Genomic DNA, 20,876 nt, shown 5'->3' on the forward strand with positions numbered 1-20,876 from the left:
TACATTTTCCTCAGTTCAAGGCTGACTACGTAATCCATGCCATTACACTGTTCACTTGTTATGTCGGGGGGTGTTAAGAACTTTGAGTTCAAGCAATCCGTGACACTCCCCTCAAATCGGCAAATAATTCCATTAAACAGGGGTGTTTGTGCTCCGGGGAAACCCCGGAATTCCGGGGATTTTGAACTTCGATACCCGGAAATTCCGGGGATCGTCGTTCAAAAGGAAGTAAGAATAATAATGAATTATTTATTTTGATCTGGGTAATTTTGTTTGCTTTGAAGGCAGAAAACGCAAGGTCAGTGTGTGTGGTGAAAACTTTTCCTTTCTTTCTCCAAAGGCAGTGATAATGCGTGAAAAGGGGAAAAAAACTTCTTTTTTGTTCTTTCCTTATTGCGAGTTATGACTCATTCCCCCGGTTCTCGGACATTCTCTTCTGGATTCTTTTCGGCAAGTAGGCGCGGCAGAAAAAAAGGAGAGAGACTTCGTTCGACCAGATGTGCGATCACGTGACCTGGGTTCAAAGGTCTTAATTTTGCAAAAAAAGTAATTCATTGAACTTTTATAATTAGGTCATTCAATACTTCATAATTGTAATTTTTCATTTCTCTCCCCCCCCCCTTCTCGTAACTCCAAAATGTCGGTAGTAAGTCCGTAAAAGTTTCAGGGGATTTTTTGGGGTCCCACAAACACCCCTGATTAAGGCTTTGAAAAAATAATTGCTTAATTTCCGTATACGTTCAAAGACCATTTCGAGAAATATATATATATATAAATCTTTTATAATTCGTTTTAAGATCCCAAGACTAGCACTTTTGAACAATTAAACTCTGCAGAAAAGTAACACGCACTAAAATATGCGTGTTTCTGAAATTCTTTGTCAGGCTTTGATCATCACTTCCGACCCATTAAGACATTTTCTTTCATCTTAGCTCTATTAGGGTGATGTAAATGCACAAAACGCATGCACAAAAACGTGGCGGGTTTCTATATCTGAAAAATGACTAATTACATTTTATGATCATTATTGCATAAAAATCTCAAGCAATAAAAGCTTTTTTAATTCGATTTTTTAATCGAATTTCAAATTCAAAAAATTTACAAAAGCCTGTGACGCTTTAAAACACAATTATAAGGATAAAATTGGAAACAAAAAAGTTGAAATACTATAAACAAAATTGTCTAGAGAAAGTAATGTAACTAATAAAAGTTAAAAAAAAAAATTTAATTCATATAAGAAATAATACAGAATTTTCCAAACATTTACACAATTGTCAACGCAATTACGGGCTATTTCGAGTCATTATGAAATTGGCGCTATTCTATTTTATTCTCCAGAGTATGACATATGAAATCTGCATACCTCGTTTGAGAGTTACAGTAGAAAAAGATTTTGAAAAATCATGTCTCAGGTATGAGACTTCTATGAAATTGTCAAGTTTGAGAGACACATTTAAGGTACAAAAATAGATTTTTTAAATCTAAAGTTTTGCAATAATTTAGTCAAAATTCATCACATTTATATATGTCATCCTCTTTCTTCTCCTGGGATATTATATTATATATATATATATAGTTACGGAATTTCAATTCGACTGAGTCCTAAAGTCACCGGCTTCGCTTGTAGTGGATGTATGGTGTGAAAACAATTAGCAGGCCTCCATAACGAACGACCACTTTTATTAGACACGAATACACAAAGACGACAAATGCACAGCCGAGACGAAGACAGGACAGCACACAGTAACTCACAAGTAGTAATCGATAGCACTAACAACCATAGCACACAAAGTGTTTAGACAGAATTCAGCAGAAGGAATGAACGCGGCACCTGATCAGCAAGCACCCAACAGAACTGATCGTAAAACTGTTGAGTGCTTATCGGATGCCGCGTCAGTAACCTCAGAGCTTGGCGACCATTTGGCGAGAAAATATATATTACTGGAAATTTCAAGAATGGTAATGATTCAGCCAATAGGAACTGAGATAAGCCTGATTGGTCCAAAACTTTCTCGGCCCGCCTCCCGGGAACTATAAAAGGCCGGCAGTCTCAAATCATAGTCAGTCATAAGGATAACTCAACTCAAAAAGTACAAGATGAAAACCCTCTACCCAATCTTCCTGCTAGAAATTAAAACATCAAGAATCGCTTTCAATATCTACAATGAAAAAACTCTAGTCCATCCCAGAATTAAAGTCAAAAGTTATAGAAGAAAATCAACAGCTACCATTCGCTATAACTGCGCAGGATTCCATCACTCAACCAGAAATTGAAGACTCAAACCAAAATGCATTAAATGTGGTGGTATTCACCCAACTAGGAACTGTGAAGTACAAGAAAAAATTCAAGTCCCACCTTGTGTCAATTGCCAAGAAACAGGTCACACTGCTACCTGGAAAGATTGTATCAAATTCCCCAAATTAACTACGAAAAATGGAAGACCACCCTACTCTGACATAGCAAGTAAATAACAGAGAAAATAAGCCCCCCAGCCCGCACTCCCACCTCGAAAACAGAACGTGACCCCGACTTTGACTGCTATTGATGACTTCCCCTCCATTCTGGAAACTGGAAATATTGAAAGAACTAAGAGAAGTACTCAAAGAATTCCCAAAATTAATCGAAGCGGCCAAGCTAGCCAAGAAAACAGAAAATAATGAGGGAAAAAAAAAAACTGATAATCCTTAACGCTCTCATGGGCTAAGTCAACTACTAATCAATATACATTTCACTGCAAATTCTCAGCATTCTGATTGGCTTCCATTGAACAATAGTTTATCCCGCATCTTCATCCAAAAACCTTCCTGCCTCACCCTCTCCTACTTCCCTGACAACCTGCTTTCTGATTGGCAGAAACATCACTCCCTCTCTCCATCACCTGCCTCATGCAACTTTACCGGAAAATCCAATCCAGTTTTGCTCTTTCCATCGTTTCATCATGGCATTCTACTTAAAATTCAAGTCATTTAGTCAGTCTTCCATCATTAAGGGAATGGACGGGTGCCCCAATAAACATATCATTGAACTTGAAAAAAAAAAATCGTAGTCAGTCGTGAATTGAATCGGAGTTGGAGTCGAGGACAAGTATCGAGTCGTCGAGAGGATAACGAAGCAACGGCGGAATAGTCCAGCATTGTGTGGAGCTGAAGTGATTGCTGAACTGTGCTGTGTGCCGAGTCCTGGTGTCTATTATTATGGAAGCAGCATCGAGTTCTGTGTGGAATAGCCAGTCGTGTAGTAATGAATCGCCGCTGGATACAGCTAAGACGAGGAGACAGTGGAGGCGTTACGAGAGACAGTAGGATGAAGCTACGTAGATCCCCTCCTCTTGCTGAATTCTGTCTGGCCGCTTTGTGTTCTGTGGCCGATTACTACTTGTGAGCTACTGTTTGCTATAATGTTCTGCTGTGTGTTGCTTGCGTCCGTCTCGGCTGTATATAGTTGTCATCTTTATATTTGTCGTCTGTGTTTTCGTGTTTCAAAAAAGTAAAATAATTTGTTATTGAGACCTACTGATTGTTTTCACACCATACACTCACCACAAGCGAACCCGGTGAATTTACGGACTTAGTAGTGGAATTGGAAATTCCGTGTAAGAAATAATCTTTTCTTCAAGCATTTTTATTGCAACTTATCGAGTAACGCTTTAATTCGTTCCTGATTAAGAATAATACGTTTACTAACACTTTTTCTTTTTACTTAAAGGCTTTTTTAACTCTGCAAGTAAAGCTTAAATCCACTAAAGTCTTTGTTAATTTGTATAGCCACAATCTATCAGAGTTCCAATCCCACAAGCATTTCTTTCAAAATGAATCTGCAAATAAAATAATTGAAATCTGCTATCTTGAATTTCAAGTTATCATATGAGAACATTATTTTATTTTTAAGTCAAGTAGTATCAATCTGACAGAAAAACATTGTTCTTACATGACTCATATTTTGAAATCACCAACATTTGGAAAAGGTATGGTTTTTTACAGTTTCAAAATTAATCGAGTTCTAAATTTTTTTTTTTCGTGAAAAACCAGTTTAAACTGGTTTTAAACAATCACATCATTACCAGATTATGCATGCGTCAATATTTAGAAAATAATGGGTTAATTTAATTTCAAAATCGTTCAAACTCAAACTTTTTTTCCCGCGAAAATCTGATTTAAACTATTTTGGAATGATCACGTTACTATTGTATTGCGCAATCGTCAATTTTTAGAAAAGTGATGTTATTTTTTTTCCCCCCATCTCAAAATCGTTTGAGCTCGAAAACCTTTTTTGCCAGCTAGAAAAGGTAAAAATGGAAGTTTAAAAAAAATAATATTGTTATTTTCATTATAATATACATATACCTTTTGATACCTCCCCTCGCTGTTTTGTGTTGATTCCCGTTTTCTTTTTTGTGCATCTTCTGGCGATAACTTCTTAACTCCTCACCTCTATTGGCTAGACAGGAGAATCCGTCACATGGCGAACATTTGAGCCAAGTTGTAAATTTTTGTTGGTGATAAGTCGCCAAATGTGTCAATCTTCTAGATAATTTTCTAATAATCTTAAAAGTGAAAAACTGATGCTTCAAAAGCGATAAATCGCCAATCTGCCCATACATTTTGTCGCTTCAATAACCTCAAATTAAAACATGTTCTCTATGATAATAAGCCTGTGAACATTCTGAGTCTTCCCATATAAATAGTGCTTAGATACTCACAATTACATAAATTAATATACGCAGTTTTCTCATAATGTTCTTTGAAACAATTCGGATTTATCCTGATATTTTATACCATGTGAAATGCACGCGATGAATGCCGATCCTACAATTTCTATGCATTGGTTGAGATTTACTGAGAATATTTACACATTTTTAAATTTTTATTAAAGAATTTTAAAAGAAAATGTTTTGGAATAAAAATTTGTAGCAACAATCAATTATTTAAAATTAGAAGTATCGGCTGCTACTTTTAATTATTATTTTTTTAATGTGGCGTGTAAGCAAGCTATGGATTAAAAAACGTTTTTACGATTTCAGATGAGAAATATTTCTACTCCACAGTACAATCACTAAAATGACAAACTAAGATTTATAACTTAAAAATTTTAAACATACATATAATGTTCGTCAGCTTTTGCCGAGGCATTTGGCTCAAAGGAAAACAATTTGTAGAAATTGATATGAAAATTATTTAGCAGGTGATAAATGGAAATACATTGTAATCCTCGATGAAGCTCGAATTTAATACAAACAAAAATAAGTCTATTTACAATCGAAAATGAAGAGGAAAAAAATGTACGAAACTCCAATAAAAACTTCAAAGCAATAAAAACTTCAGTGAAAGATTTCGATAATCAAAGGATTCTTTTACAATGAGAAAAAAATAAGAAGAAAAGTGTGAAATAAATATTAAAATCAACTCACGTACTATCAACTGAAAGTTCTAGGTCTGATAGTTGCAGAAGAAATTCCACTGCTTTATTCCAATGACTTGCAAAGAGTGAACTTCATCAAGACATGTTTTTAAAAGTCATACTTCAAAAAGTACAAATGCAGTCCTTGGAAAAAAAAAAGTTAGATTGATTGCAAATATTGCATATATATCTTTTCAACATATTGCTGCAAAATCCCTACATTTCTTTTTTCCAATGACTTTCAGAGAATCAAAAACTTCATCAAGACAAAGTCACAAATCATACTTCAAAAAGTACCACCACATTCTTTGAAAAAATGAAGATGATACTGGCATTGTAAACATACCTTTCCAACATATTTCTGCAGAATCTTTGAGTTTCATCTATGAATTATTGCACCTTTGTTCTACTCTCTTTAACCGCAAACCCACCACAATTGATAGTCAAGGAAGTAGTAGAAAAGGAATGGAAATCAATACCCTTGGTAATTTTACGAAAAACGCCTTCTATTATGAAAAACACCATGCAGGCTTAACAGTCCACATAAAAAAGGCTTTCAGAACGAACATTTAATATATATATATATATATATATATATATATATATATATATTCTTTGCATTTTAAACATTAAATTAATGACCCTGAAATCGTTCTAAAATTGCATAAATCCCTTCTGTATTAGAGCAAACACGAAAAAAAAAATTGCTAGAATAAAGTTTTTAATTGGATCTAATTTATATGCTTAACCCTTTGATGTCCATTGATTTTACTAGATTTGGTTTGGTTATATTAACGTCCCGTTTAAAGCAACACTAGGGCTATTTTGGGACGGACCTCGTAATTTTGAACCGTGGTCAGATGACGAGGACGACACCTGAGCTGGCACCCCGTCTCCACACCACACCAGCGGGAGAACGTTTGGTCATGACGAATTTAACGTGCAACAGACCCCCTTACACGACGGTTCTTCGGTGGAATCGGGTCATGAACCTGAAACTTTCCGGTTCCGAAGCCGAGACCTTACCACCAGGCCACCGCGGCCCATTGATTGCACTAGAGTACTACTGGAAATCAGATCCAATTTAACATGCAGAAATGAAATAAGTCAATAACTGGAAAAAAAAGACAATACAACATCAATTTTAGGGAAACTAAATCAGGAATTTTATGTCCAGTAGTACTGGACAGTGGACCTGTTCAACCAAAATGTGATTCCAATGATTCTGGGCATCGCATTACATTCAAAAGATCTATCATGTAGACATTAAAAATAATTATATTAAGCAAAAAATTTAAAACAATATGCATTTATATGGTTGAAAATAGTGAAAAATGCTTCCCAGTTGTTTCATTTATTTAAATGAATTCGGGTTTCATTTTCAGTTTTTATAAGGCGTTAATTTTCTCCCGGAGTGTCGCAGAAATAAAAAAAAAAAAAAAAACAGTTTTGGCTATTTCAAATATGAACTTTTAGATAAAACAGTAATAATTAGTAAATTCTGGTCGAAGATCGAATTTCAACATAATCGGATATCATAAAATTGAGATTCATTCTTTACAACTTCCATTAAGAACAAAATGAATTTATTACTAACGTTTATAGCAAATTGATGCGTATTGTTTACTTCGTACATTTTCAGCTTCATGCTTTTGGAAAAGCAGAATCAACTCGACATCTTAAAAATTTTTGTACTTTATTAACCAAATTAAACCAAAGAATATCCTTTCTATGGGTACCTGGTCATTCCGATATAATCTGGAATGAGTTAGCAGAGCGTTTAGCCAAAGAAGTTACAGAAAATATACTTTACATTCAATGGGTCCATCTTGAAAATATTATTTCAAACCTCGAGAAAAAGAAAACGACGCATCAGATTACGATTAATAATTATCAGAACAGCAAATATTCATCTCCTTAGGAGACATTCTCTTTCTCACACATACACTCTCTGTTTGGTCCAAAAATTGGAAAGAATACCGTAATTTAGACCAGGCTAATTAACAAAACGATTATAATTCCAGATTTTTTTTAACTATTTTAACCTATATAATGATCCCTTTTGTCACAAGTGTAGCAGTGTTAATAACACTGATTATTCAATCCTTTCATATAAAAAGTACGGAATTACGTTACCGTCATGGAATTTCTTCCACTAAGTCCGTAAAATCAACGGGTTCACTTTGTAGTGGGTGAATGGTTTAACACAGTCAATAGCCTCAGTAGCAAATGATGACGTTTATTAATAAGTAGATACGAATACACAGACAACAAAACATAGTTGAGACGTACACAAGCAATACACAGCAACAAACTTTGAACTAACAGCAGCCTAGAAGTAGTAATAGGTAGAACAACAACTACGGCACACAAAGTGGCCAAACAGTATTCAGCAGGAGGAGGGAATCTATGTAGCTATCTTCTATGGTCTCTCCAAAAACCTGATATTTTCAACTGTCTCCTCTCTTTAGCTGTATCCAACTGCCGACTCACTACTATACTACTGGCTACTCCACACACGACTCGGTGATGATTCTATAATAAACTCCAAGAGTCGGCACACAGATCAATTCACCAATCGCTTGAGCTCCACTCAGCGTTTGCGTTTCTCTGGACTGATCCAGCAAATTCACCGTTGAATCGCTATACTATTCTATACCAAATACACGATTGCCTTCGGCTTGAACTGCCAACCTTTTATAGTTTTCAGAGCAAGGCAGAGAAGGTTTTCTAACAATCAAGCATATATCGGTTCCTATTGGTTCAATCGCCAAAATTCTCGAAGATTCTAGTATCACCCATTTTGTCGCTAAGCCCGGGGGTCATTGATTCGACATCTGATCAGCATCCAAAAGAGCTGAGTGTAAAACGGACTTTCCTACGATGGAACTAACAGTGCTGGGAAGCAACATTACAGATTCTTAACAGTATGTTTATTATATGGGCTGACTGTGGATTAAACTACAAACAGATAATCGAAATAAAAAGAAATTGGTTAAATTCACTTTAAATAGAATCAATCTCCAGGTTTCTCTTCAAGCAATGTACATTTCAATATCTGCTAATTTCATCAGTATCATCATGTAGAGGCTTCTATAGGGTTTTCAACCAATCATCTCTCATAGTTGCTTCTACTTTATGATTTGTTTTTCCTACTCCTTCCTTGATTTAAAACTTTGAAAAATACAAATATGGATCGAATTGCATCAGTGACACCGATTTGTAACTCTAATGGATTGGAACTTCCTTTTTAGTGATTTTTTTTTTAATTGTGTGTGTGTGTTCACAAAATTTAATGGATGTCTATATCTGAGAATAGGAAGATAAAAGTCATTGTTACTACACATTCCAACCTCATATCTTCAAATTTAGTGTCAAAACTTCTAAATGTTATTCACCTAAATGTTTTATTTTCATAGTTTATCTAATAATAAGAATCAAGACCACTAAATAAAATTTTTTAATGGCAATCGAAAAAAAAATTTATTAATTTATTTCATAAGCCAATTTACTTAACTCCTTACTCTTATATAAACCCAACAGACACTGCAGCATGCATTGCATTGCAATTTGTGCAATAATATGTGTGTGTTGACAAGTACGATAAATTTTTTAATTTTCTCATCACGATAAGAAAAGTCACAGCCAAACTGCCTCAAAAGTAAATTTATGAACTATTGAATAATTATTTTAATTTTAGTTGCAATTGTTTTCAGAAAAAGGAAAAGGTGCTCTATTATTTATAATAGACCTGTTGAAATACATCCATTCTATTAAACATGATTATTATAAAAAATTTAAGATTAAATCAATTTGATGGGACTTTGAATACAATTCACAAAGTTGTTGAATTATCAGTTTAAAGAAACTAATAACAATAATTGTAAAATTTTTAATACAAAAAAAATATATCATCAATAAACTAGAAGGAGTGTAGTCTCAAAGCTTTTTAACATACTATCTAACAAAGATTTTATTTCCTCCATCGACATAAAATTGCAAACTTCGAACAAATCCATGAATGCCACAAGTATTAAGTTTTAATTCAAAATTCCATACTTAGGAATTGCGTGCTTTGCAATAAAGAAAAAAAATTCCAACTGATTAAAATTAAAATTTGACACAGAACTAAAAAATATTATAATATAATATAAAAAATATATAAAATTTTAATAAAAATCGCAAACCAAATTTCGTTTATTTAAGCCCTTTTGTTACCACATTTAAATACACTGGAAAGTACAGACCGCCATGCAATCTTTTGAAAGATTTGATTCAAAATTTGTTGCAAAGCAATTTAAATGTTAATTTGGTGGGCCAAATTTCATTTATTTAAGTCATTGTGTTTTTGAATTATAGCATTAAAACGTATGGAAAAATACATATTGAAAGATGGTCAACTTCTAGACACATTTGATACAAAATTTGATATGGAATCTAACTTTAGATATTAAATGCATGAATCGTATTTTATTCATATAATTTGTGTGTTTTTGAACAGCCAAACTTTCTGTTAAAGGATTTTTTCCAAAACTTGTAAGAAATCTATAAATTTAGTGTAAAGGCTACTTACCAAATTTCTCCCATCTAGTTCACAGCACTTTTAAGTTGTTGCGTACACAGAAGACAGACATAATTCAAAGAAGAAATTTTTCTGAATTAAGGAGGTTTGAAACGTCTTCAAAATTTCGAATTCGAATTTCTTGACGATTACAGTACTTTCTCTTTATATATTCTTTACAGATAAAAGTAAAAACACTTGAAAATAGACTTTGATGCCATTACTTTTTTTCACTTGAAAAATCGGTTATCTTTTAAATAAAGCTACACCTACAATAGAGCATTCTATAATATTTATTTGAACTTTTATTATAAATATAATTTTAAAACAATATATAATTACTTTTCTCCACTTTCTGTTTTATGGAACTAATCAATGTGATATGCGAGAGATGCTTAAGTGAGATGATCCAATATTTGACTTTGGCACTGCTCGGATGCCGTTAATGGAAAGTTGATATGCATGCATAGTTTAGGCTTAAAACAAATAATACTTTTTTTATTGAAACAACAGATATTTTTTTTTTGCGACCGAAACTACTACTTTTGATTGCCAAGCAAAATAATTGCGCAGTTCTTTAAGAAATTTAACAGAAAAATGCAACAAGCGAAGCATTATATGTATCCGTGTTTGGAAGGCAAAAAAATGTTAAAAGAAAAGAGACCCATTTTCAAAACAGCATAAATCTTTATTTTAGATTCAAACACAAAAACTTTAAAAATAAAAGCACTATTTTGCTATAAAATTTCAATAATGTAATTCTAACATCAAACAGAACTTGTTGTCACAAATTGTACAAAAGTATTCTTTTTCCAAACGAAGAGTGGCTACAGAAGAAAAAAATAACCATATCCCATATGGCATATTTGCAGAAAACACTTCAAAAAATTATACGACTATCGTTAATATATATATATATATATATGTATGTATATAGATATTTATTATGTACACATTTGATACTTAATTAAATAAAACAGTATGGAAATTAATACAAACTTCTTTGATTTCAATGCACTTTCTCACATTTCGATCACCATCTCAAAAAACATAATTTAATTTAATTTACACATTTGTACAACATTATATATATACACAATTTCAACGTTTTTTCATATAATAAAGAGGCACTGCAGTGGCTAAAATTATCTTTTCTTTTTTTTTTTTTTTCAAAATGACTTTATGAGAATCTTTTCACTTTAAAATTCCAACATGAATAGCAGATATGTATTTTGAGAATTCTGATTCACAATCTGCTGGATACATTTATTTTAAAAACTGAAAACTCTCATTAAGTAGGTATCGTTCCCACACAAGAAAAATAAAGCTTTAATATATATAATATATATACTCTCTATAGTTTACACCATTTTTTTTTCATCTCAAATATTTTCTGTAAAGTGTCTTTGGTGGTTGATATTGAGCTTAACATGTGGCACTTAAACAGGCACTAACAGATTACTCTGCTGGGTAGAAAAATCCCCCCCTTTTTTTTTAGCTTTTAATTCTCAGTACTGGCACAAAAAAAAGCTCTATCACCGAAGTGGATGATAAAACTCTCTCTACATAATATTATATACAAATCACTTGAGTTCTGTAAGCAACCAATGACTATCAGTTGATCATAGGCAAGAGACATCACAACGAAATCACTCGAGAAGGTCTAAGTGTTTGCAGTAGAAGCTGTTCCAAAAACCTTCAAGTGCCAACCGGCTTGGGATACTGGAGCCTGAAAAGTTGAAAAAACTTATTAAATTGTATTCAGTTTAGTATTAAAAAAAGATTTGTTTGGGCACTAAATAGAGTATGGGGAAATATAATTTCTGAATTTTCAAAAACGATTGTGTTGTACAAAGTAGCGCGGTATTAATTTTTTAATAACATTGTTAGTGTCATTTTGAATCGAATACCCCAGTGTCATTTTGAAGCAGAACGAGGACTATTTCGAAACAAATCATGCGGTTTCTTGCAGATCAAATGTTGAAAATGATACTTTAGCCGGCCTTTTCCAAACTCATACATTATACCAACAAGAGGACACAAATTTGATTCATGGCATTAGGTTTAATGTGCGTCAGTTTCATAATCAAGACTGATCTTACATAAAATTGGATTTCGAACTTGGAATTTTTCAGTCCCGAAACAAAGATTTAAACCAAAATTTTAATATAACATTTTTTCAAATTATAAAATTGTTTTAAAATATTCAATAGTTCCAAAAAATTGTATCGTCATACAATTTTTTTATGCACATTTTTTTTTTTTGATTTTGATATTAAAATACTTGCCTTCGCAATAGGGATGTTTTGGAATAGGCATTGCAGTTTGAGCATCAGATGAATGACATTGAAATTGACAGCAATTCTCTGATTCTCAATCTATACACCAATGAGAGGGTATTTTCCTATTAAAGTAATAATGTTCAGCAAACCACATACATGGCAGATATTCAGAAGAATTTGAACTTAAACTTCCCTAGTAGCACATCCTATTAGCCCAAAAACATTGAACAATATTGTTGCGATATCTTTACGTACGGCGTTCAGAATATCGTGCAACATCCTGGAGATATCGTACAATATCTTGTGTCAATATGGCACATATATTTTACAATATTCGCAACGTTGTACAACACTGCTGAATACTAAATAATGTATACTGTGCGATACCCCGATCTAGCCAGAGGTCATGGGGGAAACTTGATGGGGCCGTTGAAGGGAATATCCCACTATATGGTGTAACATGCTGTGCAATACCTGGACTGCAATTATATTTTTTCAAAAAGTCACCATTGGCCTCGATCCCATTTATGATAAATTTTCCAGTTTTGAATCACAATCGAAATTCACACCTAAGCAGACATTCCAACTTACAGTTCATTTCAAGATACCGAAACTAGCACTTTTGAACAAATTAATTCCGCAAAGGGAATATAGGCATTAAAATGTGCGCGTTTCCGAAATCCATTATTACGCCTTCACCTTGGCTTCCGTCCCGCTAGACGTTTACACGTCCGTGTTTCTTTCACCTCTAGTCTTTTTTTTTTTTTTTTTTTTTTGTGAAATAAACACCTTCTGGTGAATGCGCAAAAGCACTGTGAATTTCCATATTTGAGAAGTGGCAGCATATGAGAATGTTTCATCGGAAAATATGATTTAGTATATGCTAGGACCACATATATAACAAATTTTGAGGTCTGAAGGTCTTGAAGTTGGACTGACACCAGATCACTGTAGTCACAAAAAATAGTTTAGAAAACATTCCTTTTTCACTTCAGATATTAAATAATTATCTTACATAAAATATAATTTTTTAAAAATAAAAGCGTTTACACAAGGTTTAATTTTTTTTCTCTAAAACAATAATTTGCAAAAACAAAAAGAAGAGATTTCGTATTAAAAATAAAATTTATAATATAAGTTTTCCACCATTTCCTTTTAAATGTATTAAGGTGCCCCAAAGGTTTCTTTCTCATCGCGTTTTAAAGAGGCTTGTCACTAGAGACGGATTTTATTAGAGATGCATAATCCAAGATTTTTTGAATAACAAATAATATTGCTATTGTTATTTTTAAATATGAGTTCCAAATATCTGTTATTTCAATCATATTATTAATTAAAAATTATTACTTAATATTAAACATAAAATTTATTAATTGTAATTAATACTTAATTTACTAATTTAAGTAACGTGTGATTGTATTAATTTATCTGTCTCAGCTTACTTCTTAAATTTTATTTTTTTCCTCAAAACTATTTATTTATTAGAGTGAACCATTTTCTGGAAAAGGCGAGTTAAAAATATATGTCATTTCTTTAAAATGTTTACTTTAGTTCTATATTCTACCAATAGATGGCGCCAGTAGTAAACAGAATACATGTAATCAAAGTCAATCATGTCACGAGCAATTAAAAATGATCTGTATGGAATAGTGCATCATCAAATACGAATATCGGTCACTCCCGTAAAGTGGAGCGGTGACTTCGCACTTTCCGGTGAAATCACCACTACGATAAATTTCAGAGATATGCAATTCAATGATACGATACGATAATTCCAATAACCGGTCCATTCACTTTTCAATCCAATCACAGATTTCTTTCGAGAGCTTCCATTGGACAGATCGTATCGATTGTTATTTTCCAATGAAGACACCGCTCCGGCAAATTTCAGTGATATCGTACCGATTGTAACTTTGTATCGTGATCCAAAACCTGTAATCGAAATATCACCAGTAAGATCGTATCAAGGATTTGAATCACACCCCTCTTTGAAAAGTATTGATCACTTGTATTTGTGACTTTTTGATATTGGTTACGTAATAACCGCTCTTAAAATATTCGTCATCCCTAGATTTTATATGAAAATGTCCATAGAAATTCACTTGGTATAAGGAGAATAAGCCTTCAACTGTCGCAAAGCCGGGACTACACCCCAAAAAAGTTCTTTTGTCCTTTTGGTGGGATTGGAAAGGCATAATTTTCTGATAATTATCCATCTGATAATTACTTCTTCCTTAAAAAATTCTCTTCGCGATAAACGCTTTAAATCCATCAGCGAAATAAATGCACACTTCGATAATTATTTTTTGTCCAAAACACAACAATTTTGGATAGAAGGTATCATGAGATTTCCTGAGAGATGGAAGAAAGTAATAGAGCAAAAGGGTTCTTATATAACAAAATAAATAATATCTTAAACAGTAAATATTGTGTATTCATTTCGTAGTAGAAATAGGAAAGAAACTTATGGAAGACCCTAACGTTTTTATAAACGTTTCATGCATCCAAAATTACATATAAAATAACATATATAATTTCAAAAGCTGTGCATCATTAAGATCTTTTAAAAAATTCTTGACATTGGCACTCTGAATCTGTCAAAAATATTTAAAAAATATTTGAAAAATCTGAATTAAAAATAGAGCTACCAATAAAAGAACTTCAGAACTATTTTAATTCATCAAAAGAATTAAAGGGGTTTATATTTATTAGAACACTTTATAACATGCAACAACATGCTACATATTCTAAAGCTTGTTTTTGAAAGCATACAATATTTCGTAAACTGAATAATAATTCTTTAAAATAAAAGTACAAAAAAAAAAAAAAAAAAGCGAGGCAAATTTTGCAAATTAAAATAGTACCTAAGAAGCTAAATCAACATAATTGATCACATAGCACAAAAGCCATGCTCTACAAGTGCTGGGTCCATGCAATTAAACAATTTTATACTTGCATGATTTTCCCAACAATTTGAAAGAAACAATGATATATCATTGCTTCTTTGACGAACTGCTCGATTCTCCAGACGTCTTCTTCTTAGGAGACTTTTTAAGTAATGACAAACAAGACTTTTCACAAAGCTATTTTGCAGAAAGAATTAATCATTACACAAATATTATGAATTCTTAAACAACATTAAGAGAGTTATTTTGTGTTTGATTATACAGGTTTAAAATTGATTTTTCCCCCTCCTCTTAACAAGAAATTAAAACATTTCCATTGTTACACATTTTCCGCAATTCTCTTTAGCTTACCTCTTCCATTTCTGATAAAATTTTGAATCACATAATTTGTCTAATATATAATAGTAGACCAAATCACTTAAAACAGTATCTTTCCAGAGAAAACTTTAAATTATTATTGCATACACTACTTATATAAGAAAGTTACTCGGTATTTTGAACATATATGAAACAGGTTTATTATAAATATCCAAGAATATACTTATATAAAAGCCAAGCTTAATAAGTTTTAAATGTTCTAATTTTACCAGATTTTGATTCCCAAGTTTGATTAATTTGATATCCAAAATTTAATAAAATTATTTAGATATTTTTTATTTAGTCTTATTTGAAATTGTATCACGAGGAAGAGTAAGAATGGATAAACACAATGTCTGTCAAATATTTTAACTGAAACAGTGAATTGAAATACAAAAAATTTTCAATGTAATTAATCAGAAATATTTTTACTATTAATTAGTTAATAAAGCATGCAAGAAAAGTTTATTTTAATTGAAACAGTTAAATGTTATTATTAAACTGTAAACTGAGATTGTTATTATTTCAACTTTTGGTCATAAAAGTTCATTAGGGTTCCCTCACTGTTGGTAGTAACATTTTTTTAATTTTCACTCTTTGGCTGATACAACTGCTACATCAGTAAACAATCAGGATTTCATTTTTCTTCCACTTTTATGCAATCCATTCTTGCTTTCATCTCTGAACTGATGAATTTATTTTCCTGTCCTACTCAATCATCCTATGTGTCATAACTAGTTTGACAATTTAGGAGAAAAGATAAGAATAACGACTTCATAGGATGACATTGAAAAACAGAAAATTGCAAACCTAAAAATTTACTCAGAATTAAAAAAAAAAAAAAAATCGAAAATTGAAAAGTAAGGATTTTTTATTTCTTTGTGAAAATGATCATAGATAAAGGTTAAAAGAAATTTCCTCTACTTCAACACGCAAGACATGAATTTTCACTTCTGATGAAGTAGCATGAATTAATTTTTAAATAACCACCAGTGGTTCCGTCCAACTCCTCGATTTTATAAAGAAGAAATAATTTAATATAACTTCTCGGAAACATTAAATTTTTCCCCAAATAAAACAACAAATAATAAAATAAATTTCTCTGTCTATTATTGATCAATTTTTAAATTTTGATATCTTAGCATAATTTGTGCATTGTGTTTTTGCACTTTTAACCTAATAATAATTTTGAATTAACTAATTCATAGACATAATTTTAAAAATATGTGCAATTCATGAATATTGAGAGTATTCTATGAACTTTGAGTAAATTAATATGACAAAATTTCTAAAACAAAGTGCTTCTGAATAAGATCGAAAAAAAAAGTAAAGGGATGGTAACTTAAGAATAATTTTAAATAAAAACTCCTTATTTCTACAGACATTTGGGTTTATAGAAAATTTCTCAATTTGAGTGAAGTCATAAGAAACTTTTATTAGCCGAAAAAAGACGAATTCAAGAGAAAAAATATTTAACCCTTTTCTTCACTAGCAGAAAGGATATTATGTCAACAAATTTTGGTGCACATATCAAAGAATCACTACATCATTTCTCTTCTTTAATAGCTTAATCCGTTGGGTGTCTTTGTACAAATGAGTACACATATCAGAAATGGTATGTGTATATGTACACCAAGCCAAACAAGTTTTGAAATAATTTGCTAGATTGAAGAAGAAAAACTACAAATGCACATAATGCTGAATATTTTAAGATAAGTGAAAAAACGAAAATAATATAGAAGTAATAAATTTTCAATTATTATATCATATAACAAGTGTTTAATGGCCTGAACAACAGTCTTAAAACATGACCCACAGTAACGATGGAAGAATTAGCAAAAATTCGGGTACATCAGCAACACCAAATGCTATATCAAACAACAAGATCCTCTAAGATCCCATTAAGAATTTCATATGTGACTTATTGATATAAACCCACAGAAAAGAATAAATGTCAATATATGCCGTATCATTTTTTTTTGGTTTTGTTTACTATTTCTTTATCTCATTCAACATGATGCACCTTCTTCTGCTTGTAATTTCCATCTCTGATGAAGTAATCTATAATAATAAAATTTGTTTGATTTGGCTTGTACAACAACTTTTCAACTCTCAGCCCATCATTTTTGAATAATCCTGTATAGTATAATTAACTTCTATTGTATCAGAACATGGTTGAAGAATGAATGAATTACTAATAAGAAAGAACAGGAATAATGGACTCCATATTTTGTCTACAAGGATCAGAATCTCATTTTCCAATGACTTGAAAAAAAAGAAAAGAAGATAGCTATTTTCAATTAAGAAGCCCTGATATAAAACAAAATATAAATTATAATGAAATATATGCACAATATATATATACATATACATAAATATATACATAATAAAATATAAAATACAAAAAATATATACATGAATCAAAACACAAAAAATAATAGAATTAAAGAATACTAAGGATTATTACCTTTCGTAAGGCTTGCTTTCCACCAAATCCCCTAATTTCTAGCATAAGCTCTTCTCTTGGATCTACAGTTTTGGAGTGCTTTGATGGACTTTTCTTAGATTCTTTTTTCGATGCTGGCAAAGTCTTTGTCTCCCTAGCCATCACAAGCTGACTGGAAACTGGAATCTGCTCTGCAGGTGGTATGGTTGGCATCACTGAACTGGATGCTTGGGGTGCAGGAGGGGGTGGAGGTGGGGGAGGAGGAACAGACTGTCCAGAACCATTGACAGTTACAGTTTGAGCAGTATTCTGTTGCAACTTTTCACTGTTCTTAGCAGCCTTTTTAGAAAACACAGACATCAATTCTGAATTTAGTGACTGTGACTTTGGAATAGTATTACTTTTATATGTGTTGCTGTTGGTGGTAGTTACTCCAGGACCAGATGCAATATTAGCTTCTTTTGGGATTGTGGCATTAATATCAACAGCAGGTTTTGCATTAACATTAACTTTAGTGATATGCAACTTTGAAGCTTCAGTATTTTCCTGCTTAGAAGGTTTAGATGTGGAGGAAGGCTCCGTTTTTGTTGACTTAGGTTTCCTGAGATCGACCTCAGCACGACGTATCTTGTCTTGCACATAGCCCCCAGGTCTTTTCGAACTTGCCTTCAGGTCCTCTAATATAGACTGTTTACCTTCTGTGGCTCCACGACTCTCACTCATATCAGACAAAGGCCACTTTTTCAAACCAACAATAGATGGAGGGTGAGGTTCATCTTTCATGCTTGTTAATTTCACAAAGGGTTTGGCAGATTTAAATGTAGCAGTTGGTTCCCTAGAAGCGAGTCTGATATCTGAACTTTGCTTCACATTCGTTTCCTCTACCTGCTTAGGAACAGTTTTTAAAACTTTGGTGTCATTACTAGCAATTTTAGAAGGCTTTTTATGTATCTGCTCAGGCTTGGCATCCAAAACAGGTTTCTCATCTGAAATAAACTTAGTTTTTACATTTGTAGGCTCAGTTTTTGGAGCAGCTACAACAACTTTTGCTTCCACAGACTTAGGCACAGTTTTGGGCACTTCTTTTGGGGTACTATCAACTTCAGTAGGAACTGGTGGAAGCTTCCTTTTTTCCATTGTACTTAAACCAGGCTTGTTAGTATTTTGAGGAATATTTTCTAAGCTTAAAAATTTTGATCTTGTGGAAGCAACACTACTGGAAGGCTCTACGTCTGATATTTCTTTCTGCCGTTGTTGCCAAGAACCAATAGTAACAGAAACTATTTGCGACTTGGGCCGCGTGTTGCGATTCAGTGTCATAGTCTGTGAAGGTGGCAAGGCACTAAGAGGCTTCGGTTTAGGTCTAGGGAGCGTTTGAGATTTGCTGTTGTCACTTTCTGGCGAAGAAAGTGAATTACTACTTACGTCTGTTGAGGATACCTGAAGATTATCACTAGTTTGTGCAGAAGTATCCTTATTTAGAACATTTTCAGGAGATGGCGCCTGTGTTCCAGAAGTAACCTTTTCTTGGGGAGATGGTACTTGTGTCACTTTATCTTGGGGAGGTGGCACCTGAACCACTTTATCTTCTTGATTACAACTTGCTTGTGTATCAACAGAACAAGCATTTAAGGTTTCTGGCCTTTTAACAGGTTTCTGTGCATTTATATCTATGTCTACAACAGCTGTTTCAACAGGAGGTTGTGCAAGAGGTGGAGTTTTAGGTCGATTCATCTCCTTTACGGATAATGGTTTTGTTTTAGGTCTAGGTAATGATCTTGTTCTCAAGTCAGTAGAACTGAGATTTGTTTCACTATTTTGACTAATCTGACTTTCAGAAATAATATTCAGATTGCTATCTAAATTACTTAAACCTTCCAAAGAAGGAAAAGGCATCTGTGGTACAATTTTCTCATTCTGTAACAAACTCTGATTGCTTAACAACTGTTTCTGCCAAGATATAAACTGTTCCTGCAGTCTACGATATTCTTCCTGAAGACGTCTCTGCTCTTGGAGAAATGTTTCTTTCAATTGCACAGGTTCTAATTCTTTAACAACATTTTGATCTGAATGAGTTCTTTTCATGTTCCCATTAACAACTTCTTCCTCCATCTTTTCCATTTCTGAAGGTGCTTTTTGAAGCGCCTTTTGAGGTGTAAGATTGACTAATGATGTTGACCTGCCAGTTAAAGGTAATGTATTCATACTACTTAGCTGCGCACGTTTCTCTGAAACAATGCTACGGCCACTCTCAGAAACAATTTCCTTTTGATTTCGATCTTTGAATGATAATATTTTTACATCAGGTTGATGCCTATTCTTTCTTACAGGAGCCTGAATATCCTTAAGTGGACTCTGATTATTACTGATACCACTGGTGGCTTTTTGTTCAGGAGATGGTATACTATAAATGTCTATGTTCTCATCTTTTCGGTAACATCCCATAGCAAAATTATTCAATTTTTTCTGGATCTGTGGAGTATGGGAAGCACTGTTGTGTGCACTCTCAGTTGAGAGGGAACTTGAGATGCTGTTTTTATCACTGTTATCACACTTGGTTTCAATCTCCTTATTTTGTTCAGTTATAGAGCCCTCTACCTTAGAAATAATAGATTCATCCACAGATTTTGTAACAATTTTTTCTTCTGTCACATTTTCCGCGACAGTTACCTCAGAAGAAATTTCTAATTCTTCCTTTTCTACCCTGTTGATGTTTTCACTGACCTGCTTTTCATTAGCAACACAGAGGGTTGCAACTCGATTTTCATCTGTGTTTTGATCTAAAAAAAATGTTTTAAGAGTGTTGATACTAAAAATATAGAATATGGAAAGAGAAAAAAAAATTGTAAAATATTTTTCTAAACATAATAATTAATTTCTTATTTAATTAAAGAGCAGATTTAAAAATATTTTCAATTCTAATTTA

General features: G+C 32.6%; 1 protein-coding gene across 10 annotated transcripts in view; it reads right to left on the reverse strand.

The window, feature by feature from the left end:
- Positions 1–10,626: 10,626 nt before the first annotated feature.
- Positions 10,627–20,876, reverse strand: part of LOC129981562 (mucin-17-like) — a 307,915-nt gene continuing 297,665 nt past the window's right edge. For 9 of the 10 annotated variants that reach the window (XM_056092447.1, XM_056092446.1, XM_056092454.1 and 6 more), the window contains 3 exons: positions 17,972–20,730; positions 15,198–15,324; positions 10,627–11,688 (listed from right to left, as the gene is read on the reverse strand). In XM_056092447.1, coding sequence (XP_055948422.1) covers positions 15,235–15,324; positions 17,972–20,730 — 2,849 coding nt within the window. In that variant the 3' untranslated portion in view covers positions 10,627–11,688; positions 15,198–15,234. The remainder of the gene's footprint in view (positions 11,689–15,197; positions 15,325–17,971; positions 20,731–20,876) is intronic. The other variant, XM_056092450.1, reaches the window with a different exon arrangement.

The sequence above is a fragment of the Argiope bruennichi genome, chromosome 8 (assembly GCF_947563725.1).
Source record: "Argiope bruennichi chromosome 8, qqArgBrue1.1, whole genome shotgun sequence".
NCBI lineage: Eukaryota > Metazoa > Arthropoda > Arachnida > Araneae > Araneidae > Argiope > Argiope bruennichi.